The 27043-nt window shown below is 46.8% G+C and overlaps 1 protein-coding gene across 2 annotated transcripts in view; it reads right to left on the bottom strand.

Annotated features, from left to right (window-relative positions):
* septin8 (septin 8) overlaps positions 1 to 27043 on the bottom strand; it is a 56100-nt gene that overhangs the window by 7855 nt on the left and 21202 nt on the right. The window contains exons 4-8 of one of the 2 annotated variants that reach the window (XM_033029227.1): positions 23095 to 23191; positions 21601 to 21769; positions 19084 to 19216; positions 15999 to 16189; positions 13838 to 13919 (exon numbers count right to left, since the gene is read on the bottom strand). In XM_033029227.1, coding sequence (XP_032885118.1) covers positions 13916 to 13919; positions 15999 to 16189; positions 19084 to 19216; positions 21601 to 21769; positions 23095 to 23191 — 594 coding nt within the window. In that variant the 3' untranslated portion in view covers positions 13838 to 13915. Of the gene's footprint in view, positions 1 to 13837; positions 13920 to 15998; positions 16190 to 19083; positions 19217 to 21600; positions 21770 to 23094; positions 23192 to 27043 lie in introns of those variants that run through there. The other variant, XM_033029226.1, reaches the window with a different exon arrangement.

Below are 27043 nucleotides of genomic sequence, written 5' to 3'. Positions count from 1 at the left end.
CAGAGAGTTGTGAATTTGTGGAATTCTCTGCCGCAGAAGGCAGTGGAGGCCAATTCACTGGATGAATTTAAAAGAGAGTTAGATAGAGCCCTAGTGGCTAGTGGAATCAAGGGATATGGGGAGAAGGCAGGAACGGGGTACTGATTGGGGCTGATCAGCCATGATCACAATGAATGGCGGTGCTGGCTCGAAGGGCCAAATGGCCTACTCCTGTACTTATTGTCTATGTTTCTATGTTAGAACATGGATAGGTGACCTTTTGGGTAGGGATCCTTGATAGGTGATGTTTTAGTCTGTAGAAAGGTAACGATCCAAAACGTCACCTATCCACGTTCTCCACAGATGCTGCCTGACCCGCTGAGTTACTCCAGCACTCTGTGAAACGTCACCTATCCATGTTCTCCACAGATGCTGCCTGACCCGCTGAGTTACTCCAGCACTCTGTGAAACGTCACCTATCCATGTTCTCCACAGATGCTGCCTGACCCGCTGAGTTACTTCAGCACTCTGTGAAACATCACCTATCCACGTTCTCCAGAGATGCTGCCTGACCCGCCAAGTTACTCCAGCACTCTGTGAAACGTCACCTATCCATGTTCTCCACAGATGCTGCCTGACCCGCTGAGTTACTCCAGCACTCTGTGTCTTTTTTGGTAGATTTTGCTACTGTTGTTTTAACAGGATAAAGGGTGCTAGCTCCATCTGGTGGCCAATAACTGCAGAACATGTTCTTCATTCTGTCTGCGTTGAACGCTCTCTTTTGGTAACACAAGTGGAGGTGGTTCATCATTTGGCTACATTGGTGAGTATGACTGTACACAGACAAACATATAGACAGCCAGACACAGACGAGCAGAATTAGGCCATTCGGCCCATCAAGTCGACTTCCCCCATTCAATCATGGCTGGTCTATATCTCCCTCCTAACCCCATTCTCCTGCCTTCTCCCCATAACATCCGACGCCTGTACTAATCAAGAATCTATCTCTGCCTTAAAAATATCCATTGTCGGCCTCCACAGCCTCTTGTGGCAATGGATTCCACATTCACCACCCTCTGACCCCTCGTGCTAGAGGCAAATGGTATTATGAACTGTGAACTTGAAGTCCTGTATAAACATGTGGCAAGTCTTCAATTCTATATACATTGAAAAATACAATCAGATCGCTTTGAAAATGATCTGGTAATAAAACGTGCAATTCTTACCTTGGCAATAAGGTTTCAGAAATGTTCTGGAACATTGCACAATATTCAATCAGAAGTCATAAGCTTTCATTAAAATACTATTCAGCAAAAATCTAGGGGGGGGGGAAAGAAATCTGTTAAATAATTTTTAGCCGGTGCTATTTTGGTGAGAGTACGGGTGCAGTGGTACCTCTAAAGCCACACGTACGTCCGCACAAACATTGTGGGCCGAAGGGCCCGATCTGGTGCTGTTCTGTTCTATGTAGAAACAAGGAACTGCAGGTTAGTTTTCAGTCTGAAGAAGGGTCCCGACCCAGAGATCCTGCCTGTACCGCTGAGTTACTCCAGCTTTTTGTGTCTTATCTTTCGTTTAAACCAGCATCTGCTGTTCCTTCCTACACATTTCTCCGCTATTTCTTGCAGACTTGGGCAGAGCTGTTAGCCGACATCTGCAGTTCCCGCCCCTGCGCAGTTGGGGGCTATGGGTGAGTGGTGGAATATTGCATTGAGGGGACGGGGCCCAATGGGTCCCCACTTGGTCTAGTGCTTATTAATTGTGCTTGGCTAGTGGATAATGTAAATGAATGAATTAGAAAATTTCAGTCTTAAGAGCTTGAGTTATTATATTACAAATTAAAGTGTCCCCAATATTTATTGATGGAAAAAATATTTGTAAGCATAGCTTAATATTCAATTGATATGGGTAACATAGAAACATAGAAAATAGGTGCAGGAGTAGGCCATTCGGCCCTTCAAGCCTGCACCGCCATTCAATATGATCATGGCTGATCATCCAACTCAGTATCCCGTACCTGCCTTCTCTCCATACCCCCTGATCCCTTTAGCCACAAGGGCCACATCTAACTCCCTCTTAAATATAGCCAATGAACTGGCCTCAACTACCCTCTGCGGCAGAGAGTTCCAGAGATTCACCACTCTCTGTGTGAAAAAAGTTTGCCTCATCTCGGTCCTAAAGGATTTCCCCTCTATCCTTAAGCTGTGACCCCTTGTCCTGGACTTCCCCAACATCGGGAACAATCTTCCTGCATCTAGCCTGTCCAACCCCTTAGGTACTGGCACCTATTTGTTTAGTTTAGAGATACAGCATTGAAACAGGCCCTTCGGCCCACCGAGTCCGCACTGACCATCGATCACCTGCAGACGAGTTCTATCCTACACACTAGGGACAATTTACAGAAGCCAATTAACCTACAAACCTGCACGTCTTTGTAGTGTGGGAGGAAACCGGAGCACCCGGAGAAAACCCACGTGGTCACAGTTCAAACTCCGTACAGATAGCACCAGAGGTCAGGTTGCTTTTAGCTGCGAACATTGCTTTTAGCTGCAAATAAATTCTGCTTACAATTATTGCCAGTAATGGCAATTTGCAGAATTGTCCCCCGAATAGCCAATCAGGATAGTAAGACGTCAATATAAAACAAAATCTTGCATTTACACGCATTTTCCGTAACCTACTGCTAGATTTTTCAACATTCTCTTATGACAACTGGCAACGAATGGAGAGCTGGGATCAGGTAGAAACAAAGAACTGCAGATGCTGATTTACACCAAAGATAGACACAACGTGTTGGAGTAACTCAGCGGGTTAGGCAGCATCTCTGGAGAAAAAGATTAGGGTGACATTTCGGGTCCCGACCCGAAACATCGCCCATCTTCTTTCTCATAGTGATGCTGCCTAACCCGCTGAGTTACTCCAGCATTTTGTGTCTTATTCCTGAGATGAGGAAAAACGTTTTCACCCAAAGAGTTGTGAATCTGTGGAATCCTCTGCCACAGAAGGCAGTGGAGGCCAATTCACTGGATGTTTTTAAGAGAGAGTTAGATTTAGCTTTTAGGGGTAAGGGAATCAAGGGATATGGGGGGAAAATCCGGAACGGGGTAATGATTTTGGATGATCATATTGAATGGCGGTGCTGGCTCGAAGGGCCGAATGGCCTACTCCTGCACCTATTGTCTATATTTCTAACAGGTTAGTGATGATCTTATTGAATGGCAGTGGGACAGGATAGTATCGGTTCCAATGCAAGGTGCATACAACAGACAATAGGTGCAGGAGTAGGCCATTCGGCCCTTCGAGCCAGCACCGCCCATTCAATGTGATCATGGCGTGCTTGCCTCAGTTTTCATTGAGCTCCTCATCCTGTATTGCAGAAGGAACCTGCGGTTCAGTTTCCTAAAAAAGACACAAAGTGCTGGAGTAACTCAGCGGGTCAGACAGCATCTTTGGAGAACATGGGTAGGGGACATTTCAGGTTGGGAGCCGTCTTCAGACTGATTGTATTGGGGGAGGGAAGAGAGGACAGGCATGACAAGATTGACAGGGTCTTCTTGCGTATGGCGTGCACAGCCTAAAGTTGGAGATCAAGTGGCATGAAAAACTACACCTATTTGTTCGTGTACGTCGGGTTGATTGCATTAGTCGAAATAGGGTGGACCATACATGAAGGTTGCAATCTCCCACCAGGTAATAGGTGGATACAGGTGAGGAGGGATTCCCATCTAATGTCTTTGTTTCAGGTTGGGACCCTTCTTCAGACTCACCATCTCCCACACCTGTTTTTTTCTTCAGGATTGGAAGCTCTCTTTCCTAAACTGCTTTATAGTTGATCATTTTTGTTGGGTGTGTGTGTGTGTATCCCCAAGTGCTTCTTTCATGAACAATTGAAATGGTCTTCATTTTTTCCGTTCAGATAGTATTTTTATTCAAATCTAATTACAAACTCGTGGAGAATGCTTGTTGCTTCTGCAAAGCTTTAGTTTAAGAGCGTTAAATCTGTCAGCATTTTGAAATTTGATGTAATTGCTATTTAGGGAATTTTCCAAATCGAGCTATGAAATTGCTGTTTATCCAGCGTGTAAACTCGTATCAAGGGGGCGAAACAAATTGAACAGATTGTTCTCCACACTCTGAATTGTTTAGTCACCCTCTAGCCTGGGTAGGGAAAGTGTAGAGTAACTAGCATGTCAGAGTCACAGAGTGATACAGCGTGGAAACAGGCCCTTCGGCCCAACACCGACCGACATGTCCCAGCCACACTAGTCCCACCTGCCTGCGTTTTGCCCATATCCTTCCAAACCTGTCCTATCCATGGGATAGTCCCAGCCTCAACTACCTCCTCTGGCAGCTTGATCCATACACCCGCCACCCTTTGTGTGGAAAAAGCTACCCCTCAGATTCATATGAAATCTTTTCCCCTCCTCACCTTAAAGCTATGTCCTCGATTCCCCTACTCTGGGCAAGAGACTGCGTCTACCCGATCTACTATTCCTCTCATGATGTTACACACCACTATAAGATCGCCCCTCATCCTCCTGCGCTCCAAGGAATAGAGACCCAGCCTGCTCAACCTCTCCCTATAGCTCACACCCTCTAGCAAGATAAATCACTTGCGTGATTTGAAGGCAGCTACCGAAATGTTTCAAGTTAATCGTTAAAATCACCAAGAACATGCCTTGATTCTGCTTTTCGTGGAATTATCCGGATGAAACCTCACAAATGGAGGCAAATAAATGACGCTATAAAAAAAAAAACCACAGAATTTAGCGGGCGTGTAATCGCGATACATTTAACCGAAACATTTATACTATTCGTCTGTGGTGGGACCAAAAACTCAATATATATTTAAAAAAAGAAAAAAAAAAGCTTTAGCATTCTTTTTGAATACTGTGATATTATTGAAACTAAGCAGAACAAATATTTTGTGCCCCTGACATTTTCTGCACTACTTTGACTGTTCAGGGCACAAGATCCAGTAATCTCCATTTTCAGTAAATATAATGTCGTATTCATATTTTCTAAGTGAACACTGAGCCATTGATACCGAACAAGATAATGGAAGCTCCTCATTGTCCCTGCTGGAGCTCTGTTATCTAATTTGATGTCAGATTTATTTGAAATAAATTTTAAAAAATCTGATGGAGAATTTTCTGCTCGTCTATTTGCTTGCTTGCTGTAATATCCTTTCCCATTCAGGCAACTGAACCATCCTATCGCAACCAGAGAGCGGTCCTGTACAACCATCTACCTCATCGGACTACCCTTGATCGGACCCTGCACTAAACGTTATTCCCTCATCATGCATCTGTACACTGTGAACGGTTCCATTGTAAGCATGTATTGTCTTTCCGCTGACATAGAAACATAGAAAATAGGTGCAGGAGTAGGCCATTCGGCCCTTCGAGTCTGCACCGCCATTCAATATGATCATGGCTGATCATCCAACTCAGTATCCCGTACCTGCCTTCTCTCCATACCCCCTGATCCCTTTAGCTACAAGGGCCACATCTAACTCCCTCTTAAATATAGCCAATGAATTGGCCTCAACTACCTTCTGTGGCAGAGAGTTCCAGAGATTCACCACTCTCTGTGTGAAAAATATTTTTCTCATCTCGGTCCTAAAGGATTTCCCCTCTATCCTTAAGCTGTGACCCCTTGTCCTGGACTTCCCCAACATCAGGAACAATCTTCCTGCAACTAGCTTGTCCAACCCCTTAAGAATTTTGTAAGTTTCTATAAGATCCCCCCTCAATCTCCTAAATTCTAGCGAGTACAAGCCGAGTCTATCCAGTCTTTCTTCATGTGAAAGTCCTAACATCCCAGTAATCAGTCTGGTGAACCTTCTCTGCACTCCCTCTGTGGCAATAATGTCCTTCCTCAGATTTGGAGACCAAAACTGTACGCAATACTCCAGATGTGGTCTCACCAAGACCCTGTACAACTGACTGGATAGCACGCAACAAAGGCCTTTCACTGTACCTCGCAGGTACAAGCAACAATGAACTAAACTGTAAACAAACATATAAGAATAAGGGGTTTAAGAATAAGAATAAGCCATTTAGAACGGAGACGAAGCAACACTTTTTCACACAGAGAGTTGGGAGTCTGTGGAATTCTCTGCCTCAGAGGGCGGTGGAGGCAGGTTCTCTGGATACTTTCTAGAGAGAGCTAGATAGGGCTCTTGAAGATAGTGGAGTCAGGGGATATGGGGATATCCTCATCACCTTCTTAATGGAACGTTACTTTAATTCTGACGCTATGACCTCTGGTCCTAGACTCTCCCACCAGTGGAAACCTCTCCACATCCACTCCCTCCAGGTCTTTCACACCCTTTGAAGAGATGTCTCCAGAGATGCTGCCTGTCCCGCTGAGATACTCCAGCACTTTGTGTCTGTCTTGGGAATTAGACAATTTGCCCAAACGCCATAAAAATTATTTTAGATTTTAGAGATACAGCGCGGAAACAGGCCCTTTCGGCCCACCGGGTCCGCGCCGACCAGCGATCCCCGCACATTAACACTATCCTACACCCACCAGGGACAATTTTTACATTTACACCAAGCCAATTAGCCTACATACCTGTACGTCTTTGGAGTGCGGGAGGAAACCGAAGATCTCGGAGAAAACCCACGCAGGTCACGGGGAGAACGTGCAAACTCCGTACAGTCAGCACCCGTAGTCGGGATTGAACCCGGGTCTCCGGCGCTGCGTTCGCTGTAAGGCAGCAACTCTACCGCTGCGCCCCCGTGCAACCCTGCATTGTAGCAGGCGTGAATGATTCTCTGTAAAGCAACTGGTGACTAAGAGAGGCATGTATATTCATACCTCAAAGATGTTCTCTTCATTTTATATCCTCAAGGGCAGACATCAAACATGATATGGATACAAGTAAACTAAATCGCAAATGATTTATTAACATTTAATGATAAAGTCGATATGAAACAAATAATGAAAATTAAAAAAAAAACCCCAGCACATTTAAAACAATACATACTGGCGCAGAAGAATAAGCCATTTTTGATTTTACGCATAGGCTTTTTATAACTCATAAAATTATAGATGGACACAATGCATTGGTTTAAAATTAAAATTGAAACAGCTTCGATACAATCAAAACAGCAACCAATGTCAGAAAAGGCTTGAACAGTTAAAAAAAAGCTGTTCAAGTGTACAAACGTTCCACAAAGCACAAAAACCAGCAAACCACAGAGTCACAGAGGCAGAAATTATAAAACAAAATTCAGAAGCACAAAAGGTAAAATGATGAATAAGTACAGTGAATTGGAACGACATTCAAGTAACAATATTAGCATTTGCATGTCAGATGTTTCGAACAATTTAATGCATATCTATAGTCTACATTAAAAATATCTTATAAATATCTATGGATTTTAAGCAAGCACTGTTAAGAAATAACATTAAAAATAGTTGCTCCACAACTGTTAGAAAAGTCTGGTCCAATGATAAGAAATTATTATTATATCTTAAAATAAAACCGATGCTATCGATTTAAAAAAAATTATTATTTGCCTCCAAAGACATAATAATGTGCACTTTTTTTCCTACAACTAACCGATAAAGCTACATAGGACTTTTCCTCAAAGCATATTATCGGCCGATTATTTAGATTCCAATACTCCATACACAGAGAAGATATTTGGGGAATCAATGTCCCCCCTCAGCAAAGTTTAAAGACCAAAAAAAGATATAAAAAGATTTGGTTCAGCTCGAAATAAAATCAGTAAAGCACTGTGACGTATTTAAGGTATTATAAAAGCCCGATGACTGCCTATTGTCACACCCTCTCCTCCTGCCCCATCCTCTCTCTGAGTCTGCTCTGATGTTTTCCCCCGCTTACACCTTCTCTTCTGAGAACTCCACACACAAGAGGAATATTCAAAGAAGCGAATCTTTCCTGGTGCTTCCGACAAGCGATCTTCCTTAAAAAAGCCAGACAGAACACTTTGTTCAGTTTTTGGGATGTGGGAGGAAACCGGAGCACCCACAGGAAACCCACGCGGTCACGGAGGGAGCATGCAAACACCGCACAGACAGCACCCGTAGTCGGGATCGAACCGGGTTTCTCCGGCGCTGCAAGGCAGCAGTTTAGTTTAGTTTAAAGATACAGCACAGAAACACGGCGTTTGGCCCACCGAGTCCGCGCCGACCAGCGATCCCCGCACACTAGCAGTATCCTATACACGAGGGACAATTTACAATCTTTACCAAAGCCAAATTAACCTACAAACCTGTATGTATTTGGAGCGTGGGAGGAAACCGGAGCACCCAGAGGAAACTGAAGCAGGTCACTGGGAGAACGTGCAAACTCCGTACAGACAGCACCTGCAGTCAGGATTGAACCCGGGTCTCTGGCGCTGTGAGGCAGCAACTCTACCGCTGCGCCACCGTGCCGCCATTGTTGATCATGGGGAAATCGTCTAACTGTGGAGGCCAAGTCAGTGGGTTGGGTTTTTAAGGCGGAGATTGACAGGGTCTCGATCTGTACGGTTGCCAGGGGTTACGGGGAGAAGGCAGGAGAAAGGGGAAGGCAGATCGGCCATGACTGAACGGCAGTGCAGACTCGATGGGCCGAATGGCCTAATTCTGCTCCAATAACTTACGAACTTGCACTCTTTCCGAACCAAAAATATAAATTACGAAGTAAACAACAAATATAAAACAGTAGGTCAACGAAAATGCTGGAGAAACTCAGCATCTATGGAGCGAAGGAATAGGTGACGTTTCAAGGTCAAGGCCCAGACCTTTCTGTCCTGGGCCTCCTCCATGGCCAGAGTGAGTCCCACCGCAAATTGGAGGAGCAGCACCTCATATTTCGCTTGGGCAGTTTACACCCCAGCGGTATGAACATTGACTTCTCCAATTTCAGGTAGTCCTTGCTTTCTCCCTCCTTCCCCTCCCCTCCCAGCTCTCCCACAGCCCACTGTCTCCGCCTCTTCCTTCTTCCTGCTCCCCCCCCCCTCACCCCCACATCAGTCTGAAGAAGGGTCTCGACCCGAACGTCACCTATTTCCTTCACTCCATAGATGCTGCCTCACCCGCTGAGTTTCTCCAGCATTTTCGTTTACCTTCGATTTTTCCAGCATCTGCAGTTCCTTCTTAAATATAAAACCGTAATCCCGTCACACAAAATATGCGGCTAATTTGAGAATGCCACAGTATTCCACAAAGAGATTATTATTCTGCAGGGGGTGTGGAAAACATCTCATTCCTGTAATTATTCTATTTTCTTATGCTGCTTATAAAACATATCCTTTTATATTCTTCCTTAATGTTACAGGACGTAAAATACACATTGTCATGACTCGAGTTAGAATCGATCCTATCAGTTCAATTTGTTAAAAATATATAAGAGAGATTAAAAAAGACTCCGCTTGTACGATAACCTTCGGGACCCAGGAGGCCTCAAATCACTTGACAGGTAAAGAAATTCTCTGCCGGCCCACCACCGATTATCCGGCAACTGGTGGTCTGGAAATTCCTTTAATCGGGACAAAATTATGAGAGAGCACTTTAAATCCACCCCCACTCCCGGAAGTCCCCACAAAAATGTGTCCACTAGGCCGGGTGAGGTGGCCGATCCCGACCTCATCCGGGGCTCTGGAATCCGGCCCGGCAGATCTGTCCCCATAGCCGACTTTGCCGGCCCGGTATCTCGGCCTCACCGCCACCGAGGCTGCGTCCTGTGTTGGTCCGGCAGAACGGAATATACGGCAAGGCTCTGGAACCAAGGGTGCCGGAAAGTCGACGTTGGATCTGTACTATAAAGGGCCTGGTGTCCCACTTGGCGATTTTTTTTCGGCGACTGCCGGCGTCATATCAGTGTCGTCAAAAGATTTTGAACATTTCAAAACCCAGCGGGGAGACAAAAAAAAAGTTGCGACACTTGAGAAAGCATCGCACGTCAACACGCCATCACGCCGTGTCACCGCCGCGAATTTTTCGGTGACCTGATACGTCAGTCAATGGTTCCAGCAGTCGCCGAAAAAAATTCACCAAGTGGGACAGCCCTTTAACTCAGACAACATGGTGGGCAGTTTGGACACCGAGGTTCTCAAGGGGAAATATGCAAAATTCCTTGACAATCTGCTTCGGGGAATGTTTACGGAGGAAGTTCTGGCCAGGAGCTTTCTGGGTTTTTTTAACGTTTAGTTCAGAGATACAGCCATGGAAACAGGCCCTTCAGCCCACCGAGTCCATGCCGACCATCAATAGCCCGTTCACATAAGTTCCACATTATCCCACTTTCTCAGGGGGCAATTTACAGACAGATAAGTAAACTACAAACCTGGACATCTTTGGGATGTGGGAGGAAACCGGAGCACCCGGAGCAAGCCCACAAGGAGCGCGTGCAAACTCCGCACAGACAGCACCCGAAGTCAGGATCGAACCGGGGTCTCTGGCGCTGTGAGGCAGCAACGTTACCTCTGCGCCACCGTGCTGGCCTTCTTCAGACTGTCGAGAGATATCTTACGCAAAATGTCAACAGGAAGAGGGAGTTGAGGCAGGCACCATCGCATAATTGATGAAATATCTAAACAGGTACGTGGATAGGACAGGTTTACAGGGATATGGGCCAAATGCAGGGAGGTGGGACTGGTGTAGATGGGGCATGTTGGTCGGCATGGGCAAGTTGGGCCGAAGGGCCCGTTTCCTCGCTCTATGACTTCAGAGTGAAGCTCTCTCGCAACAGAGATGTCGAGGAATGCGATTAAGGCAGAACCTTCTGACTGGAGGCAAAAGTGTGACCCGAAAGCCAACGATAGTATACAGAACTAGAACAGGCTCTTCGGCCCACAATGTGTGTGCTGAACCATCCTATCAACAACAAGAGAGCGGTCCCGAGTTGCTATCTACCACATTGGACACCCGTGGACTATCTTTAATCGACCCAGTGGACTACTTTTAATAGACTTTATCTTGCACTAAACACTATTCCCTTCTCCCTGTATCTGTACACTGTGGACGGCCATATTGTAATCATGTACAGTCTTTCCGCTGACTGGTTAGCACGCAACAAAAGCTTTTCACTGTACCTCAGCACACGTGACAATAAATTAATTTAAACTCGACCACCTCTTCCCTGCCTACAAATAATCCAGATCCAAAAAATATTAGATCAGACAATAGACAATAAGTGCAGGAGTAGGCCATTCGGCCCTTCGAGCCAGCACCGCCATTCAATGTGATCATGGCTGATCATCCCCAATCAGTAACCCGTACCTGCCTTCTCCCCACATCCCCCGACTCCGCTATCTTTAAGAGCCCTATCTAACTCTCTCTTGAAAGCATCCAGAGATCCAGCCTCCACCGCCCTCCGAGGCAGAGAATTCCACAGACTCACCACTCTCTGTGAGAAAAAGTGTTTCCTCGTCTCCTTTCTAAGTGGCTTACCCCTTATTCTTAAACTGTGTGTGGCCCCTGGTTCTGGACTCCCACCCCCAACATCGGGAACATGTTTCCTGCCTCTAGCGTGTGTGAACTATCATCTGTGGAAGATGACTTCTATCCACCGCCTGTATCGGCCAGTGGGTTAATCCATTGTTGGCCTGGTATAAATATGTCCAAAAACCCTGCAAGGTCAACTACTTAGTATAAACCTTTTTTCCAGAAATTAAATAAACAAACTATTCTTCACCACACTGATCTAGCCATTTAATTCCTTCATTTCATAGCAACGTGCAAAATACAAGAACTTACTTAAGCGAGTGTAACGTCAAACTTGAGACTTGTGTATCTCCCACAAGTTGACACATGAAAGGCACTTAACTCTAGGGTCTCCCTGTGGAATGGACAACAATGTCGCCCTTGTTGATACAAGGAACTGCAGACGCTGGTTGACAGAAAAGGACACAATGTGCTGGAGTAACTCAGCGGGTCAGGCAGCATCTTTGGAGGTCAGCATGTACAAGCAAGGAACTGCTGGTTCAGTCTGAAGAAGGGCACAACTCGAATGTGCTGGAAGGAACTGCAGATGCTGGTTTAAAACGGAAGATAAGACACAAAATGCTGGAGTAACTCAGCAGGTCAGACAGCATCTCTGGAGAAATGGAAGCATAAGTGACGTTATGGGTCGATGGAGAATAGGTGCAGGAGGAGGCCATTCAGCCCCTCGAGCCAGCACCGACATTCAATGTGATCATGGCTGATCATCAACAATCAGTACCCCGTTCCTGCCTTCTCCCCATATCCCCTGACTCCGCTATCTATAAGAGCTCTGTCTAGCGCTCTCTTGAAAGCATCCAGAGAACCGCCCTCTGAGGGAGAGAATTCCACAGACTCACAACTCTCTGTGTGAAAAAGTTGATGAAGAGATTTATGAAGGGTCTCCAGAGATGCCGTCTGACCTGCTGAGTTACTCTGACTTTTTGTGTCTATCTTCCGTCATCTATCCATGTTTTCCTGAGATGCTGCTTGACCTGCGGAGTTTACCACAGCCAAATATGGGCAAATCCCGGCATCTAAACACGTCATCTCGGTTGACGGTGCGTTTATTTGTTTCAACTTGCATAAAACCCAACATCAGCTAAATTTCTTTCCAACCGCACATAAAGACCTTAAACATTCAGAGACTGCCACAATATGCTGGAGTAACTCAACGGGATTGGCAACGGGTGACGTTTCGGGTATCATTTTCACACCTTACACTTCCTTATCTCCGTGTCTCCCTCTCCCCTGACCCTCAGAGTGAAGGAGGGTCTCGACCCGAAACGTCACCCATTCCTTCTCTCCAGAGATGCTGCCTGTCCCGCTGAGTTACTCCAGCATTTTGTGTCTATCTTGTAGATAAGGTGTAAACCAGCATCTGCAGTTCCTCCCACACCTTAAATGTTCTAGTTTAAAGGGCCTGTCCCACCAGCATGCGATTGCATGCGTCTAGCGCGACCAAACGGAAACCGAGTTCGCGGTAAGTACGCGCAATGTTCGCGCGTGACGTAATTTACGTCATACTCACCAATCAACTGGGCAGGAGGCGGGCCGACTGAATTTAGACGCCGCACATCACGCAACGGCACGCCGGGCGGTGACGTCATCGTGCAACGCCACGCGCTAGGCGTACGCTGTCGAGACGCTGCATACGCACTCAATGCTCCTGCGAGCCGACAGGCCGTTGGGAGCGCCAAATTTTCGGACAGTGCGGGATTTTCGGAGCCCTGCGCGATGTTGGGACCAAACCCGCACAACTCCATACGCCTCCGTGGTTCAAAGTGGGACCGACCCCGCGCAGTTTGATCGCGCTGGACGCATGCAATCGCATGCTGGTGGGACAGGCCCTTAAGATCCCACTTCTGAGTACCAAGCTATGATGTTACCGCTCAACTTAGAAGTCAGGAAGAAGTTGGCACAGAATTGCACATTTTAGCTTTCCCCTAGAACCGGCTTCAAGATTTAGGAACATCCTTCATCGATTAAAAAAATACATCTATAAATAGATTAGGAATAAAGCTTAACTTGGTTGACACCTTGCATACATCCAGAAGTGTTGCATTGGCATCTTAAGCTGAAAACCTAATCATAATTCCTGCATATACACTTCATATGTTGTTAAGTAACATTCTGTATACTCATATTTTTAAACTATTGCAGAAATGATACCAAAAATATATATATACACATACTATGATTATTTAAAAAGAGCCCTATGCAGAAAAGTGAGAAATCTATGTCAAGTTTTTAACTTATCACAGTTCATGGATATGGGTTCACACGATGGCTGTTCAAATGGAGCATTCTACAGGTATAGTGTTGACATCTTCTGATCAGGTCTTGACTTGGAATATTTCTGGTCTGAGTTGAGGCAGAGTTGAGGTGGTTAGGTTAGGAGGCACGAGACTTGTTTTTTTAAAATGTGGTAACAGTTACGTTATTAAGGTCACAAGAACTAATCCCAGAGGTTTAACATGTGCATGACGTTTTAACTGAAAAAGAAAAAAAACAAAACAGAAAATAAAAATGAGAGAAATCGAAGAATGAAGCAAAATCATAAATGGTCACGTTTCGTGACACAAACAGCGGCATTCGTCATGTTCGATGTCCGTGCACTGGGAGAGGCCGGGGGCAGAAAGGAAAGGAGCTGAAAAAGAAATAAATTAACACGGGTGCAAAAATACACAAAAAAAACATATACAGTACGGCTTAATATGGACTTGAACAAACAGAGCTTGGCTGAGAGCCCCCACCAGACTCAATGTGTAGGAAGGAACTGCAGATGCTAGTTGGAAACCGAAGATAGACACAAAGCGCTGGAGTAAAGGGCCCTGTCCCACTTTCACGACCTAATTCACAACCTTTTTTACTCGTGGACATTTTTCATCAGGCTAGAAAAACGCCCCGACCTACTTGATGCCACGAGTACCTACGACTAGCATCACGACCTACCTACGACCTGCCTACGACCAAGCTGCGAGGATGAGTCAAGGGCAAACTTGGCAGAGGTCGTGAATTAGGTCGTGAATGTGGGACATGCCCTTGACTCAGCGGGACCGGCAGCATCTCTGGAGAGAAGGAATGGGTGACGTTTTGGGTCGAGAACCTTCTTCAGACCCAGAAGATGTCTGATGTCTAAAGAAGTCTGAAGAAGGGTCTCGACCCGAAACGTCACCCATTGCTTCTCTCCAGAGATGCTGCCTGTCCCGCTGAGCATTTTGTGTCTGCCACCAGACTCAAGAACAGCTTCTGAACGGCCCTTCCATAAGCTAGGGTGCTGTACGGCTCACCTGCGCCCCATTGCGGACATTGGACTTTGTCTCTGGAACTGATGCGCTACAACGCTGAGAACTATATTCTGCACTCTGTATCTTCTCCTTTGCTCTACATGTTGGAATGAATTTGACTTCATTGCATTTACGTAGAGTGTTATCTGATCTGCTTGGAGAGTGCGTACAACTTTTCACTGTACATGCGGCAGTATTAAACCTAAATCTAAAGATTTTATTGTAGTAAACTTTACAAAGAGAAACGTTCGAAAATCTTTAACCCTGAAGTGCATGGAGAGTTCAGACGACAATGTCGACAACAAGAGTTTAAACAGGCTTTTCATTTATAGTAGTCATCAGATAACAGCGTCGCCTGTCAAATGAGCAGCCTGCCTTAGAAAAGTAATTCACTATTACTCCAATTAAAAGTGAATGGAGTAAACGCAGAGATTGACAGGTTCTTGATTGGGAAGTGCGTTAAAGGCTAGCGCGCAACAAGTTTAGTTTAGTTTAGTTTAATTTGGAGATACAGCGCGAAAACAGGCCCTTCAGCCCACCAGGTCCGCGCCGACCAGCGATCCCTGCATATTAACACTATCCTACACCCACTAGGGACAATTTTTAAATTTACCAAGCCAATTTACCTATGAACCTGCACCGCATTTGGAGGAAACCAAAGATCTCTGAGAAAACCCACGCAGGTCACGGGGAGAACGTTCAAACTCCGTACAGACAGCGCCCGTAGTCAGGGTCGAACCCGGGTGTCCGTCACTGCATTCGCTGTAAGGCAGCAACTCTACCGCTGCACCACCCAGCCACCGTGACCACCCAAAAGTTCATAAGTGATGGGAGCAGAATTAGGCCATTCGGCCCATGGAGTCTACTCCGCCATTCAATCATGGCTGATCTATCCTTCCCTCTCAACCCCGTTCTCCAGCCTTCTCCCGACACCCCAGATACTTCAGTTCAGTTTAAAGCGAAAGCGTGGAAACAGGCCCTTCGGCCCATCGAGTCCACACCCACCAGCGATCCCCGCACATTGACACACACACACACACACACACACACGGGCCAACTTTACATTTTAAGCCAAGCCAATTAGGAGTGTGGGAGGAAACCGAAGATCTCGGAGAAAACCCACGCAGGTCACGGGGAGAACGTGCAAACTCCGTATAGACAGCGCCCGCAGTCCAACCCGGGTCTCTGGCACTGTGAGACAGAAACACTATCACTGCACCACAGTGCCGACCTGTCTAAAGATAATTTATATCCGGCCTTTGCAAGCTCGGTAAAGCATCTTACTTTTTTCTGTCCTTGTCTTTCTTGAGGGGCTGCTGCCCGGTGGCCAGGAAGGAATGTCCCTGCAGCGTTTGGGCAGCCATTCTCCGCTGGTTAAAGGCGTTCATCTCCTCCTCCAAGTCCCTCCGCTTCTCCTCCAGCCTCCTCTTCTCCTCCTGGTGTGTTTTCTTCAGCTGATCAAACTGGTCGTGGAGCTGGAACACAAAGCCAAGAGCAGTGAGGACAACTCAAACTCCGGTTCAGTCTAGTTTAGAGATACAGCCTGGAAACATAGAAACATAGAAAATAGGTGCAGGAGTAGGCCATTCGGCCCTTCGAGCCTGCACCGCCATTCAATATGATCATGGCTGGTCATCCAACTCAGTATCCTGTACCTGCCTTCTCTCCATACCCCCTGATCCCTTTAGCCACAAGGGTCACATCTAACTCCCTCTTAAATATAGCCAATGAACTGGCCTCAACTACCTTCTGTGGCAGAGAATTCCACAGATTCACCACTCTCTGTGTGAAAAATGTTTTCCTCATCTCGGTCCTAAAGGATTTCCCCCTTATCCTTAAACTGTGACCCCTTGTTCTGGACTTCCCCAACATCGGGAACAATCTTCCTGCATCTAGCCTGTCCAACCCCTTAAGAATTTTGTAAGATTCTATAAGATCCCCCCTCAATCTTCTAAATTCTAGCGAGTACAAGCCGAGTCTATCCAGTCTTTCTTCATATGAAAGTCCTGACATCCCAGGAATCAGTCTGGTGAACCTTCTCTGTACTCCCTCTATGGCAAGAATGTCCTTCCTCAGATTAGGAGACCAAAACTGTAAACAGGCCCTTCGGCCCACCGTGTCCGTGCCGACCAGCGATCGCCTCATACAGTTTAGTTCATTATCACGTGTACCGAGGTACAGTGAAAAGCTTTTGTTGCGCGCTAACCAGTCAGTAGCAAGACAATACATGATTACAATAGAGCCGTTTACAGTGTCTAGATACATGATAAGTCCCTGGTTCTGGACTCCCCCAGCACATGGAACACGTTTCCTGCCTCTAGCTTGTCCAAACCCTAATAATCTTATATGTTTCAATAGGATATGGGGGCCAAATTTGCTCGCAGTACTCCAAATGCGGCCTGACCAGCGCCTTATAGTCCCAGCATTAAGAGCTCGGATATTGTATTCCAGTCCACTTAATATAAACGGTCGCACCTTCCACCTTGTGACAAGCCTCCACATCCTTCCTGCCATGCTGTGACCAGAACGGCAAACAAGACTGTAGACGTGGCCCAACTGAAGTTTATACCACTGCACACGACTTCATAATGATGGCTAGTCTGACGTCTTTACCACCCAAACTTTGTGTGCGGCCACTTGCACGGAACTATGGAGTCGTGCCCCAAAACCACTCTGCACATCACATCTTTAATGCAGAGCAAGATCACCTTTCCTTTCTTTCTGACGTTATTCTGCGCGGAGAATCAATAGGAAATTGGAGAACAAGGCCCTAGTGAGACCACACCTGGAGTATTGTGTGCAGTTTTGGTCCCCTAATTTGAGGAAGGACATTCTTGCTATTGAGGGAGTGCAGCGTAGGTTTACAAGGTTAATTCCCGGGATGGCGGGACTGTCATATGCTGAGAGAATGGAGCAGCTGGGCTTGTACACTCTGGAGTTTAGAAGGATGAGAGGGTATCTTGTTGAAACATATAAGATTGTTTAGGGTTTGGACAAGCTAGAGGCAGGAAACATGTTCCCGATGTTGGGGCAGTCCAGAACCAGGGGCCACAGTTTAAGAATAAGGGGTAAGCCATTTCAAACGGAGATGAGGAAACACTTTTTCTCACAGAGAGTGGTGAATCTGTGGAATTCTCTGCCATAGAAGGTAGTTGAGGCCAGTTCATTGGCTATATTTAAGAGGGAGTTAGATGTGGCCCTTGTGGCTAAAGGGATCAGGGGGTATGGAGAGAAGGCAGGGATGGGATACTGAGTTGGATGATCAGCCATGATCATATCAAATGGCGGTGCAGGCTCGAAGGGCCGAATGGCCTACTCCTGCACCTATTTTCTATGTTTCTATGTTTCTTTGAGTCTGTGGAACTCTTTGCCTCAGAGGGCGGTGGAGGCCGGTGGAGGCCGGTTCTCTAGGGCTCTTAAAGATAGCGGAGTCAGGGGATATGGGGAGAAGGCAGGAACGGGGTACTGATTGGGGATGATCAGCCATGGTCACATTGAATGGCGGTGCTGGCTCGAAGGGCCGAATGGCCTACTCCTGCACCTATTGTCTATTGTCATCCGTGGAGGGAATGTACAGACAATGTTTTGGGTCGGGATCTTTATTCAGACTGATTAAAATAGGGGAGGAAAGAAAGCTGGAAAAGAGATGGGGGGCGTGAGACAAAGCCTGGCAAGTGATAGGTGGATACAGGGGAGATCTGATCTGTCAGCTGTGTGGAGTAAGTGACAAAGGCTTGAGATAAACAAGAGATGAAAGGGCGTTAGATACGGAGAGATGATGGAGTGAAATGTAAAGCCAGAGAATTCATGTGATAGGAGCAGAATTAGGCCAACTCGGCCCATCAAGTCTACTCCGCCATTCAATCATGCCTGATCTATCTCTCCCTCTTAACCTCATTCTCCTGCCTTCTCCCCATAACCCCCGACACCCGTACTAATCAAGAACCTATCTATCTCGGCCTGAAATATATTCATTAATTTGGCCTCCCCAGCCGTCGAAGAGGGGTGTAGGTGGAAGGGAATGGGAGAACAGGGAGATAATGGTAGAAGGGTCTCGACCCAAAACGTCACCCATTCCTTTCTCTCCAGAGATGCTGCCCGTCCCGCTGAGTTACTACAGCATTTTGAGTCTATCTTCAAGATAATGGAAGAATTGGTGTCACCAAGGTTGGGGTGTGGGGTGGGGGGGAATGGGGGGTCTCATAGGAAAGCCTGGGCAGGAGTGGAGGTGCTACTTAAAATTGGAGAATTCATTGTTCATGCCATTGGGGTGTAAGCTACCCAAGTGGAATACAAGGTGCTAGTCCTCCAGTGCTAGTCCTCCAGGTGGCCTCAGCACCAATTCCCACTTCCGGGAAGAAAGCCTCACCTCCTTTTCCTTCTCCTTCAAATCCATCTCGGTTTCCTTCACCCGGGCCACAAACATCTGCCTCATCTCCTCCTCCTTTTTCTGCAGTTCACTCATAAATTCATTCCTCTTGGCTTCGTAGGTCTCCTGCAGGCTGTAGACAGGGCACAATATTCCACGTTATCCGCCTGCCCTTCAATCAGCTTTCGGTACAGTTCAGTTTATTGTCACGTGCATCGAGGTACAGTGAAAAGCATTTTTGTGGCGTGCTAAACAGTCAGCGGAAAGACAAGAATATCAAAAAAAACTAAGGAGCTGATCGTGGACTTTAGGAGGGCACATCATCCGAGGACGTACACACCATTGAGGATAAATGGGGATCTTGTGGGTAGGGTGAGCTGTTTTAAATACCTGGGAGTCCACATCTTAGAGGATCTGACATGGACATCACACGCCACAGCACTCGTGAGTAAGGCAAGGCAGCGCCTTTACCACCTCAGGCAATTGAGGAAATTCAGTGTCTCTGAGAATCCTCCAGTGCTTCTACTCAGCGGCTGTGGAAAGCATCTTGTCCGGAAATATCACAATTTGGTTTGGGAATTGCTCTGCCCAGGACAAGAAGGCTCTGCAGAGAGTAGTGCGTTCGGCCGAATGCACTATGGGAACTTCACTCGCCCCCCCTGCAGGAACTATACATCAGGAGGTGCAACTCCAGAGCTAATAAAATCATGGGAGACCCCTTCCACCCCTGCAACGGACTGTTCCAGCTGCTACGGTCAGGCAAACGCCTCCGTTGCCATGCTGTGAGAACGGAGAGGTTGAGAAGGAGTTTCTTCCAGAGGCCATTCGGACTGTAAACTCCTATCTCACCAGGGACTAACTTTACTGAACCACACTACTGTTGTGTGGTGTCTTTTTAAAATTGCTATTTTTTCTTTTTTTGCTCCCACAAATATGTAATTCTGTTCCATTCTGTTTTGTGTTTTTTTAGCACAATCCACGAGCATTGCCACTTTTCATTTCACTGCACATCTTGTACGTGTATGTGACGAATAAACTTGACTTGACTTGTGATTACAATCGACCCCATTTACAGTGTACAGATACATGATAAAGGAATAACGTTTAGTGCAAGGTAAAGCCAGCAACGTCCGATCAATGATAGTCCGAGGGTCTCCAATGAGGTAGATAGTAGTTCAGCACCGCTCTCTGGTTGTGGTAGGATGGTTCAGTTGCCTGATAACAGCTGGGAAGAAACTGTCCCTGAATCTGGAGGTGTGGGTTTTCACACTTCTGTACCTCTTGCCTGATGGGAGAGGGGGGAAGAGGGAGTGGCCTGGGTGCGACACGTCTTTGATTATGCTGCTGGCCTTGCCGAGGCAGCGTGAGGTATCAATGGAGTCAGTGGTCTGGTCCGAGAGGGGATCTTATTGAAATATACAAGATTATTAAGGGATTGGACACGCTAGAGGCAGGAAACATGTCCCCGATGTTGGGGGAGTCCAGAACCAGGGGCTACAGTTTAAGAGTAAGGGGTAAGTCATTTAGTACGAGATGAGGAAAAACATTTTCACCCAGAGTTGTGAATCTGTGGAATTCTCTGCCTGAGAGTGCAGTGGAGGCCAATTCTCTGGATGCTTTCTAGAGTTAGATACTTTTCACACTGTGTTTTTGATTTTCTGTTTTTGGATTGAATTCTGTTTTTAATTTGTGTCTCTGTGATGTCTTTATTACTTGTTATATTCCGATTATATGTTTTTATTCCGATTACTATGTAAGGTGTCCTTGAGATGTCTGAAAGGCGCCCATTAAATAAAATTTATTATTATTATTATTAAAGGGAATATGGTGAGAAGGCAGGAACGGGGTACTGATTGTGGATGATCAGCCATGATCACAGTGAATGGCGGTGCTGGCTCGAGGGGCCGAATGGCCTACTCCTGCACCTATTGTCTGTTGGCTGCATCTACAATTCTAGTATCCTTCAGTTAGCTAGCCAACTTATAGAGGACAAGCCTAATTGATTAGGTTTAGGTTCATTATTGTTGCATGTATTGAGGTACAGTGAAAAGCTTTGTTTTGCATGCTATCCAATTAAGTCAGATAATACTGTACATAATCAAGTCAAACTTAAGTACAAAGGTTAGAGTGAAAAGAAAGAGTGAGTTTACTTTAGACTTTAGAGATACAGTGCGGAAACAGGACATTCGGCCCATCGAGTCTGTGCCGACCAGCGATCACCTCATACACTAATACTAACTACACACACTAGGGACAATTTACAATTTTTACTGAAGCCAAACCTGTACGCCTTTTGGAGTGTGGGAGGAAACCAGAGCACCCGGAAAAAATCCAATGAGGTCATGGGGAGAAGTTACAAACTCCGTACAGACAGCGCCCGTAGTCAGGATCGAACCCGGGTCTCCAGTGTGTAGGATAGTGCCAGTGTGTGGGGGAAGCTGGTCGGCGTTGACTCAATGGGCCGAAGGGCCTGTTTCCGCTCTGTATCTCTGAAGCAACGTGCGTGGCTGTTCTGACCTGAATGGTTTGCTGTCAGGGTCTGTGTCCTTGAAGCCCATCTCCTCCAGCTTGCAGCGCCGGTACAGCTCGTAGTGTCGTGTGTGAGTCTGTTCCCGCAAGTCCTCCATGTTCACACGAATCAGCATCTCACGCAGCTTCACAAAGTCACAATGATTCTCATTCTCAACTGGCAAAAGGACAAAGGCACTTCAAAATACCTCCTGTGTCAAGGGTCAACAGTGTTTCATTGTCAATAGGACAGACACAAAATGCTGGAGTAACTGAGCGGGTCAGGCAGCATCTCTGGAGAGAAGGAACGGGTGAAGTTTCGGGTCGAGAGGCAGACAGAGGCACATACAGAGAGACACACACACAGAGGCAGACACACACACAGAGGCACAGACAGAGAGACACACACACACACACACAGAGGCAGACACACACACAGAGACAGACACACACAGAGACACACACACAGAGATACACACACACACACACACACACACACACACAGAGACACACACACACACACCGAGACACGCACACAGAGAGAGACACACACACACAGAGACACACACACACACACACACACACAGACACACACACACAGACACACACACACACACAGAGGCACATACAGAGAGACACACACAGAGACACACACACACACACAGAGGCACAGACAGAGAGACACACACACACACACACACAGAGACAGACACACACAGAGACACACACACAGAGACACACACACACACACACACACACAGAGACACACACACACACAGACACACACACACACAGACACAGACACAGACACAGACACACACACACACAGACAGAGACACACACACACACACACACACACACACACACACACAGACAGACAGACACACACACACACAGAGACACGCACACAGAGACACACACACACACAGACACAGAGACACACACACACACACACACACACAGACACAGACACACACACACACAGACAGAGACACACACACACACACACAGAGACACACACACACACACACACACACAGAGACACACACAGAGACACACACAGAGACACACACAGAGACACACACAGAGACACACACACACACAGACACACACACACACACACACACACACACACACACAGAGACACACACAGACACACACAGACACACACAGACACACACACACTAATGCCGACCAGTGATCACCCCGTATACCAGCACAACACAACCCAACACGCAAGGGACAATTTACAATTTTTACTGAAGCCAATTAACTTACAAACCCGCACGTCTTTAGATCGTGGGAGGAAACGGAGCACCCGGTGAAAATCCACGCGGCCAAGGGGAGAACGTGCAAACTCCGTACAGACAGCACCCATAGTGAGATTCCAACCCGGGACTCTGACGTTGTAGGCGTTGAAAGGCAGCAACTCTACCGCTGTGCCCCAAGGTCGACAGAGGTGGGGAAGCAACTTCACATCAGTTATATAAAACTTCCACCTACCCTGCACAATGCCCCAGGGATACTGACGAGCTTTCACCATCTTGCTTCCCACTTTAGCCTCGTCCATGCTGCCGACAACTGCAAACGGGAGATGTGCCTGCGCGATGAGAGAAAACGCAGACCTGCACATCACAATACGTTCAACAAGATGTATTCAAGAGAGAGTTAAGGGCCTGTCCCATGAGCATGCGACCTGCATGCAGCAAGCGCAACCTAAAGGGACCGTTCCTGCGAGGCCGTACGGCTCAAGCGACCACGTTAGGTCGCGCTTGCCGCATGCAGGCGCATGCTGGTGGGACCGGCCCTTTAGATCGAGCTCTTGGCTCTCTCTCTCTCTCAAGGGATATGGGGAGAAAGCAGGAACGGGGTACTGATTTAGAATAATCAGCCATGATCATATTGAATGGCGGTACTGGCTCGAATGGCCTATTCCCGCACCAATTTTCTATGTTTCAGCCCTTAGTTCTAATGCCGCAAAAAATCTCAAAATACCATGAATTCATCTTCACCAATTTCCTCAAGGAACGCTGGCTGATTTAAGAGAGAGTTAGATAGAGCTCTAGGGGCTGGTGGAGTCAAGGGATATGGGGAGAAGGCAGGCACGGGTTATTGATAGGGGACGATCAGCCATGATCACAATGAACGGCGGTGCTGGCTCGAAGGGCCGAATGGCCTCCTCCTGCACCTATTGTCTATGTTTCTATGATGTGACAGATTATGTTCATAGGAAAACAATCCGACACAATCAAAGGTGTGCAAAGATTTAATTGTGATTGAAAATCAGTGATTGTATTGCAGACTGACAAAAGTTATGGGTCTACAACTAAGCATTTGTATTAAAAACAAAACTGCTTCATCATATTCATTTGCACATTCATTTGCAATCACTTTTTTAGTTTTCTATAGTTTTAGAGATACAGCATGGAAACAGACCCTTCGGCCCACCGAGTCCACGCTGACCCATCGATCACCTGTTCATGCTAGTTCCCCGTTATACCGCTTTCTCACCCTCTCCTTACGCACCAGGGGGCAATTAACCTACAAACCCGCACGTCTTTGAGATGTGGGAGGAAACCGGAGCACCCGGAGGAAGCCCACGAGGTCACGGGGAGAACGTGCAAACTCCACACAGGCAGCACCCACGGTCAGGATCGAACCCGGGTCTCTGGCGCTGCGCCACCGTGCCGCCCCAAATGTAACTTTTGTACATCGTCCGCGTGTACTACAAATGAACAACTTTGTGGTATTGTTAATATTGGCTAAATTAAAGACACCGTAAAATGGAGGATCCCTGCACTTGTCAGAATTGCTTAACCCTTGTCAGCTGAATTTTACAGGCTTTGATTGGCACCAGCCAGTCTAGGCCCAGACTGATATGCAGGATGGTAACGGGTCCAGGTGTTCTCCCTGTTTCTCTTAAATTGATAACATGTATAGTCGTTTTGCAAACTAACCTTAAATGCATCATTTTTATTCAGTCGCTGCAAAAGCATTGTATAACAGTATCAATAATGTTGGAAGATGGTTAATCCTGTAAATTGATGATTGGTTGAATTGTTGAGCCTTGGAAACATAGAAATAGGTGCAGGAGTAGGCCCTTCGGCCCTTCGGCCCTTCGAGCCTGCACCGCCATTCAATATGATCATGGCTGATCATCCAACTCAGTATCCTGTACCTGCCTTCTCTCCATACCCCCTGATCCCTTTAGCCACAAGGGCCACATCTAACTCCCTCTTAAATATAGCCAACGAACTGTGGCCTCAACTACCTTCTGTGGCAGAGAATTCCAGAGATTCACCACTCTCTGTGTGAAAAATGTTTTCCTCATCTCCTAAAGGATTTCCCCCTTATCCTTAAACAGTGACACCTTGTTCTGGACTTCCCCAACATCAGGAACAATCTTCCTGCATCTAGCCTGTCCAACCCCTTAAGAATTTTGTAAGTTTCTATAAGATCCCCCCCTCAATCTTCTAAATTCTAGCGAGTACAAGCCGAGTCTATCCAGTCTTTCTTCATAAGAAAGTCCTGACATCCCAGGAATCAGTCTGGTGAACCTTCTCTGTACTCCCTCTATGGGTCTACAGATGTCTTTCCTCAGATTAGGAGACCAAAACTGTACGCAATATTCCAGTAATATCTGTAATTGGGTTATTATGAGACCACCCCCATGTGGTTCGGCCCCTCGAGGTCCCTGGACATATAAAAGTCCGCTATCACGAGGCTCAGCGTCGATCTTCTGGAAGAGCGCTTGGGACCGCGTGAACTTCTGTAGTGTCTCTGTCTGAGCAAGGCCTAGAGGGCTTGAACAGGCAGACACGAGGATCGAACCCGCGGTGAGATAGGTACAGTAGTTGAACTGCAATGTGCTTTTGTTCAAATAAAATGTAGTTGTTTCAAGTGCTGGATTCAGTTTTTTTACTGAAACTAGACTGGGGGGGGGGAAGCTTAGAGACGAGCAATTCACAGCATGACTAATTCAAAATTATTTTACTCAATAGACAATAGCTGCAGGAGTAGGCCATTCGGCCCTTCGAGCCAGCACCGCCATTCAATGTGATCATGGCTGATCATCCCCAATCAGTACCCCGTTCCTACCTTCTCCCCATATCCCCCGACTCCTCTTTTTAAGAGCACTATCTAGCTCTCTCTTGAAGGTATCCAGAGAACCCGCCTCCACCACCCTCTGAGGCAGAGAATTCCACAGACTCACCACACTCTGTGAGAAAAAATGTTTCCTCATCTCCGTTTCAAATGGCTTACCCCTTATTCTTAAACTGTTGCCCCTGGTTCTGGTCTCCCCCAACATCGGGAACATGTTTCCTGCCTCTAGCGTGTCCAGGACTCAAAACTCCTTCAGTGTGAACTCAGAGAGATAACTTGAGACACATAAAAAAAACATTCTGTTCTTGTACAGGCTCCTCTAAAGGTTATCTCTCAGGCAAGAGGTACAGAAGTGTGAAGACACACACCTCCAGATTCAGGGACAGTTTCTTCCCAACTGTTATCAGGCAACTGAACCATCCTACCACAACCAGAGAGCAGTCTTGAACTACTATCTACCTCACTGGAGACTATCCTTGATGGGACTTTGCTGGCTTTACCTTGCACTAAACGTTATTCCCTTATCCTGTATCTGTACACTGTAAAATGGATCAATTGTAATCATGTATTGCCACGCACTGTAGATATAAAACAGAGGCAAAGAGGTTTGCCACGCACTGCAAGGGAGCAGTGGACCAGACAGGAAGAGCGGACGGAATTACCACTAGACAGCCAAACCAGTAGGTAATTTACGGCTGGGGTGAGTACTTTCCCATTTATAGGAGGTAGGATTATATAAATAAGGGGTGTATCAATACAGTAGGGGATTCTTAAATAGGACCAGTTAATTACTTATATAAGATGGGCGGTCAGGAGATGTGCCAATACTGCGAGATGTGGGAATTTGTCGACACCATTGATGTAGAAGATCCCTACAGCTGCAGTAAGTGTTTGAGGCTAGAGGAACTCCAGCTCCGCATTGATGAGCTGGAGACCCAACTTCATACGCTGCGGTACATCAGGGAGGGGGAGTATTACCTGGATGTTTTGTGCCAGGGGATGGTCACACCGACCAGTTTAACTAATTCAGTAGGCAGTGAGCAAGGAAAGGAAGGTGTGGCCATAAGCGAGGCAGGTAGGGGGAACCAGGAGGAGATGCGGCAGGAGCCACAGCCCTTGTCCCTGACGAGCATGACCGAGGCTCTTACTCAATGTAAGGACGGGATCAGGGGCTGTGGGAGGGATGAGCAACCTGGCTGCAGCACCGTGGATCAGGAGGCCATTCAAGAGGGGGGAGTTAGAAGAAATGCCGTAGTGATAGGGGATAGTATTATTCGGGGGGTGGATAAGGTTCTCTGCGGCCAGCAGAACATGTCCCGAAGGCTGTGTTGCCTACCCGGTGCTAGGG

Source organism: Amblyraja radiata, chromosome 11 (genome assembly GCF_010909765.2).
Source record: "Amblyraja radiata isolate CabotCenter1 chromosome 11, sAmbRad1.1.pri, whole genome shotgun sequence".
NCBI lineage: Eukaryota > Metazoa > Chordata > Chondrichthyes > Rajiformes > Rajidae > Amblyraja > Amblyraja radiata.
The sequence above is the reverse complement of the archived record's forward strand: the minus strand, read 5'-3'. Positions and strand labels throughout refer to the sequence as shown.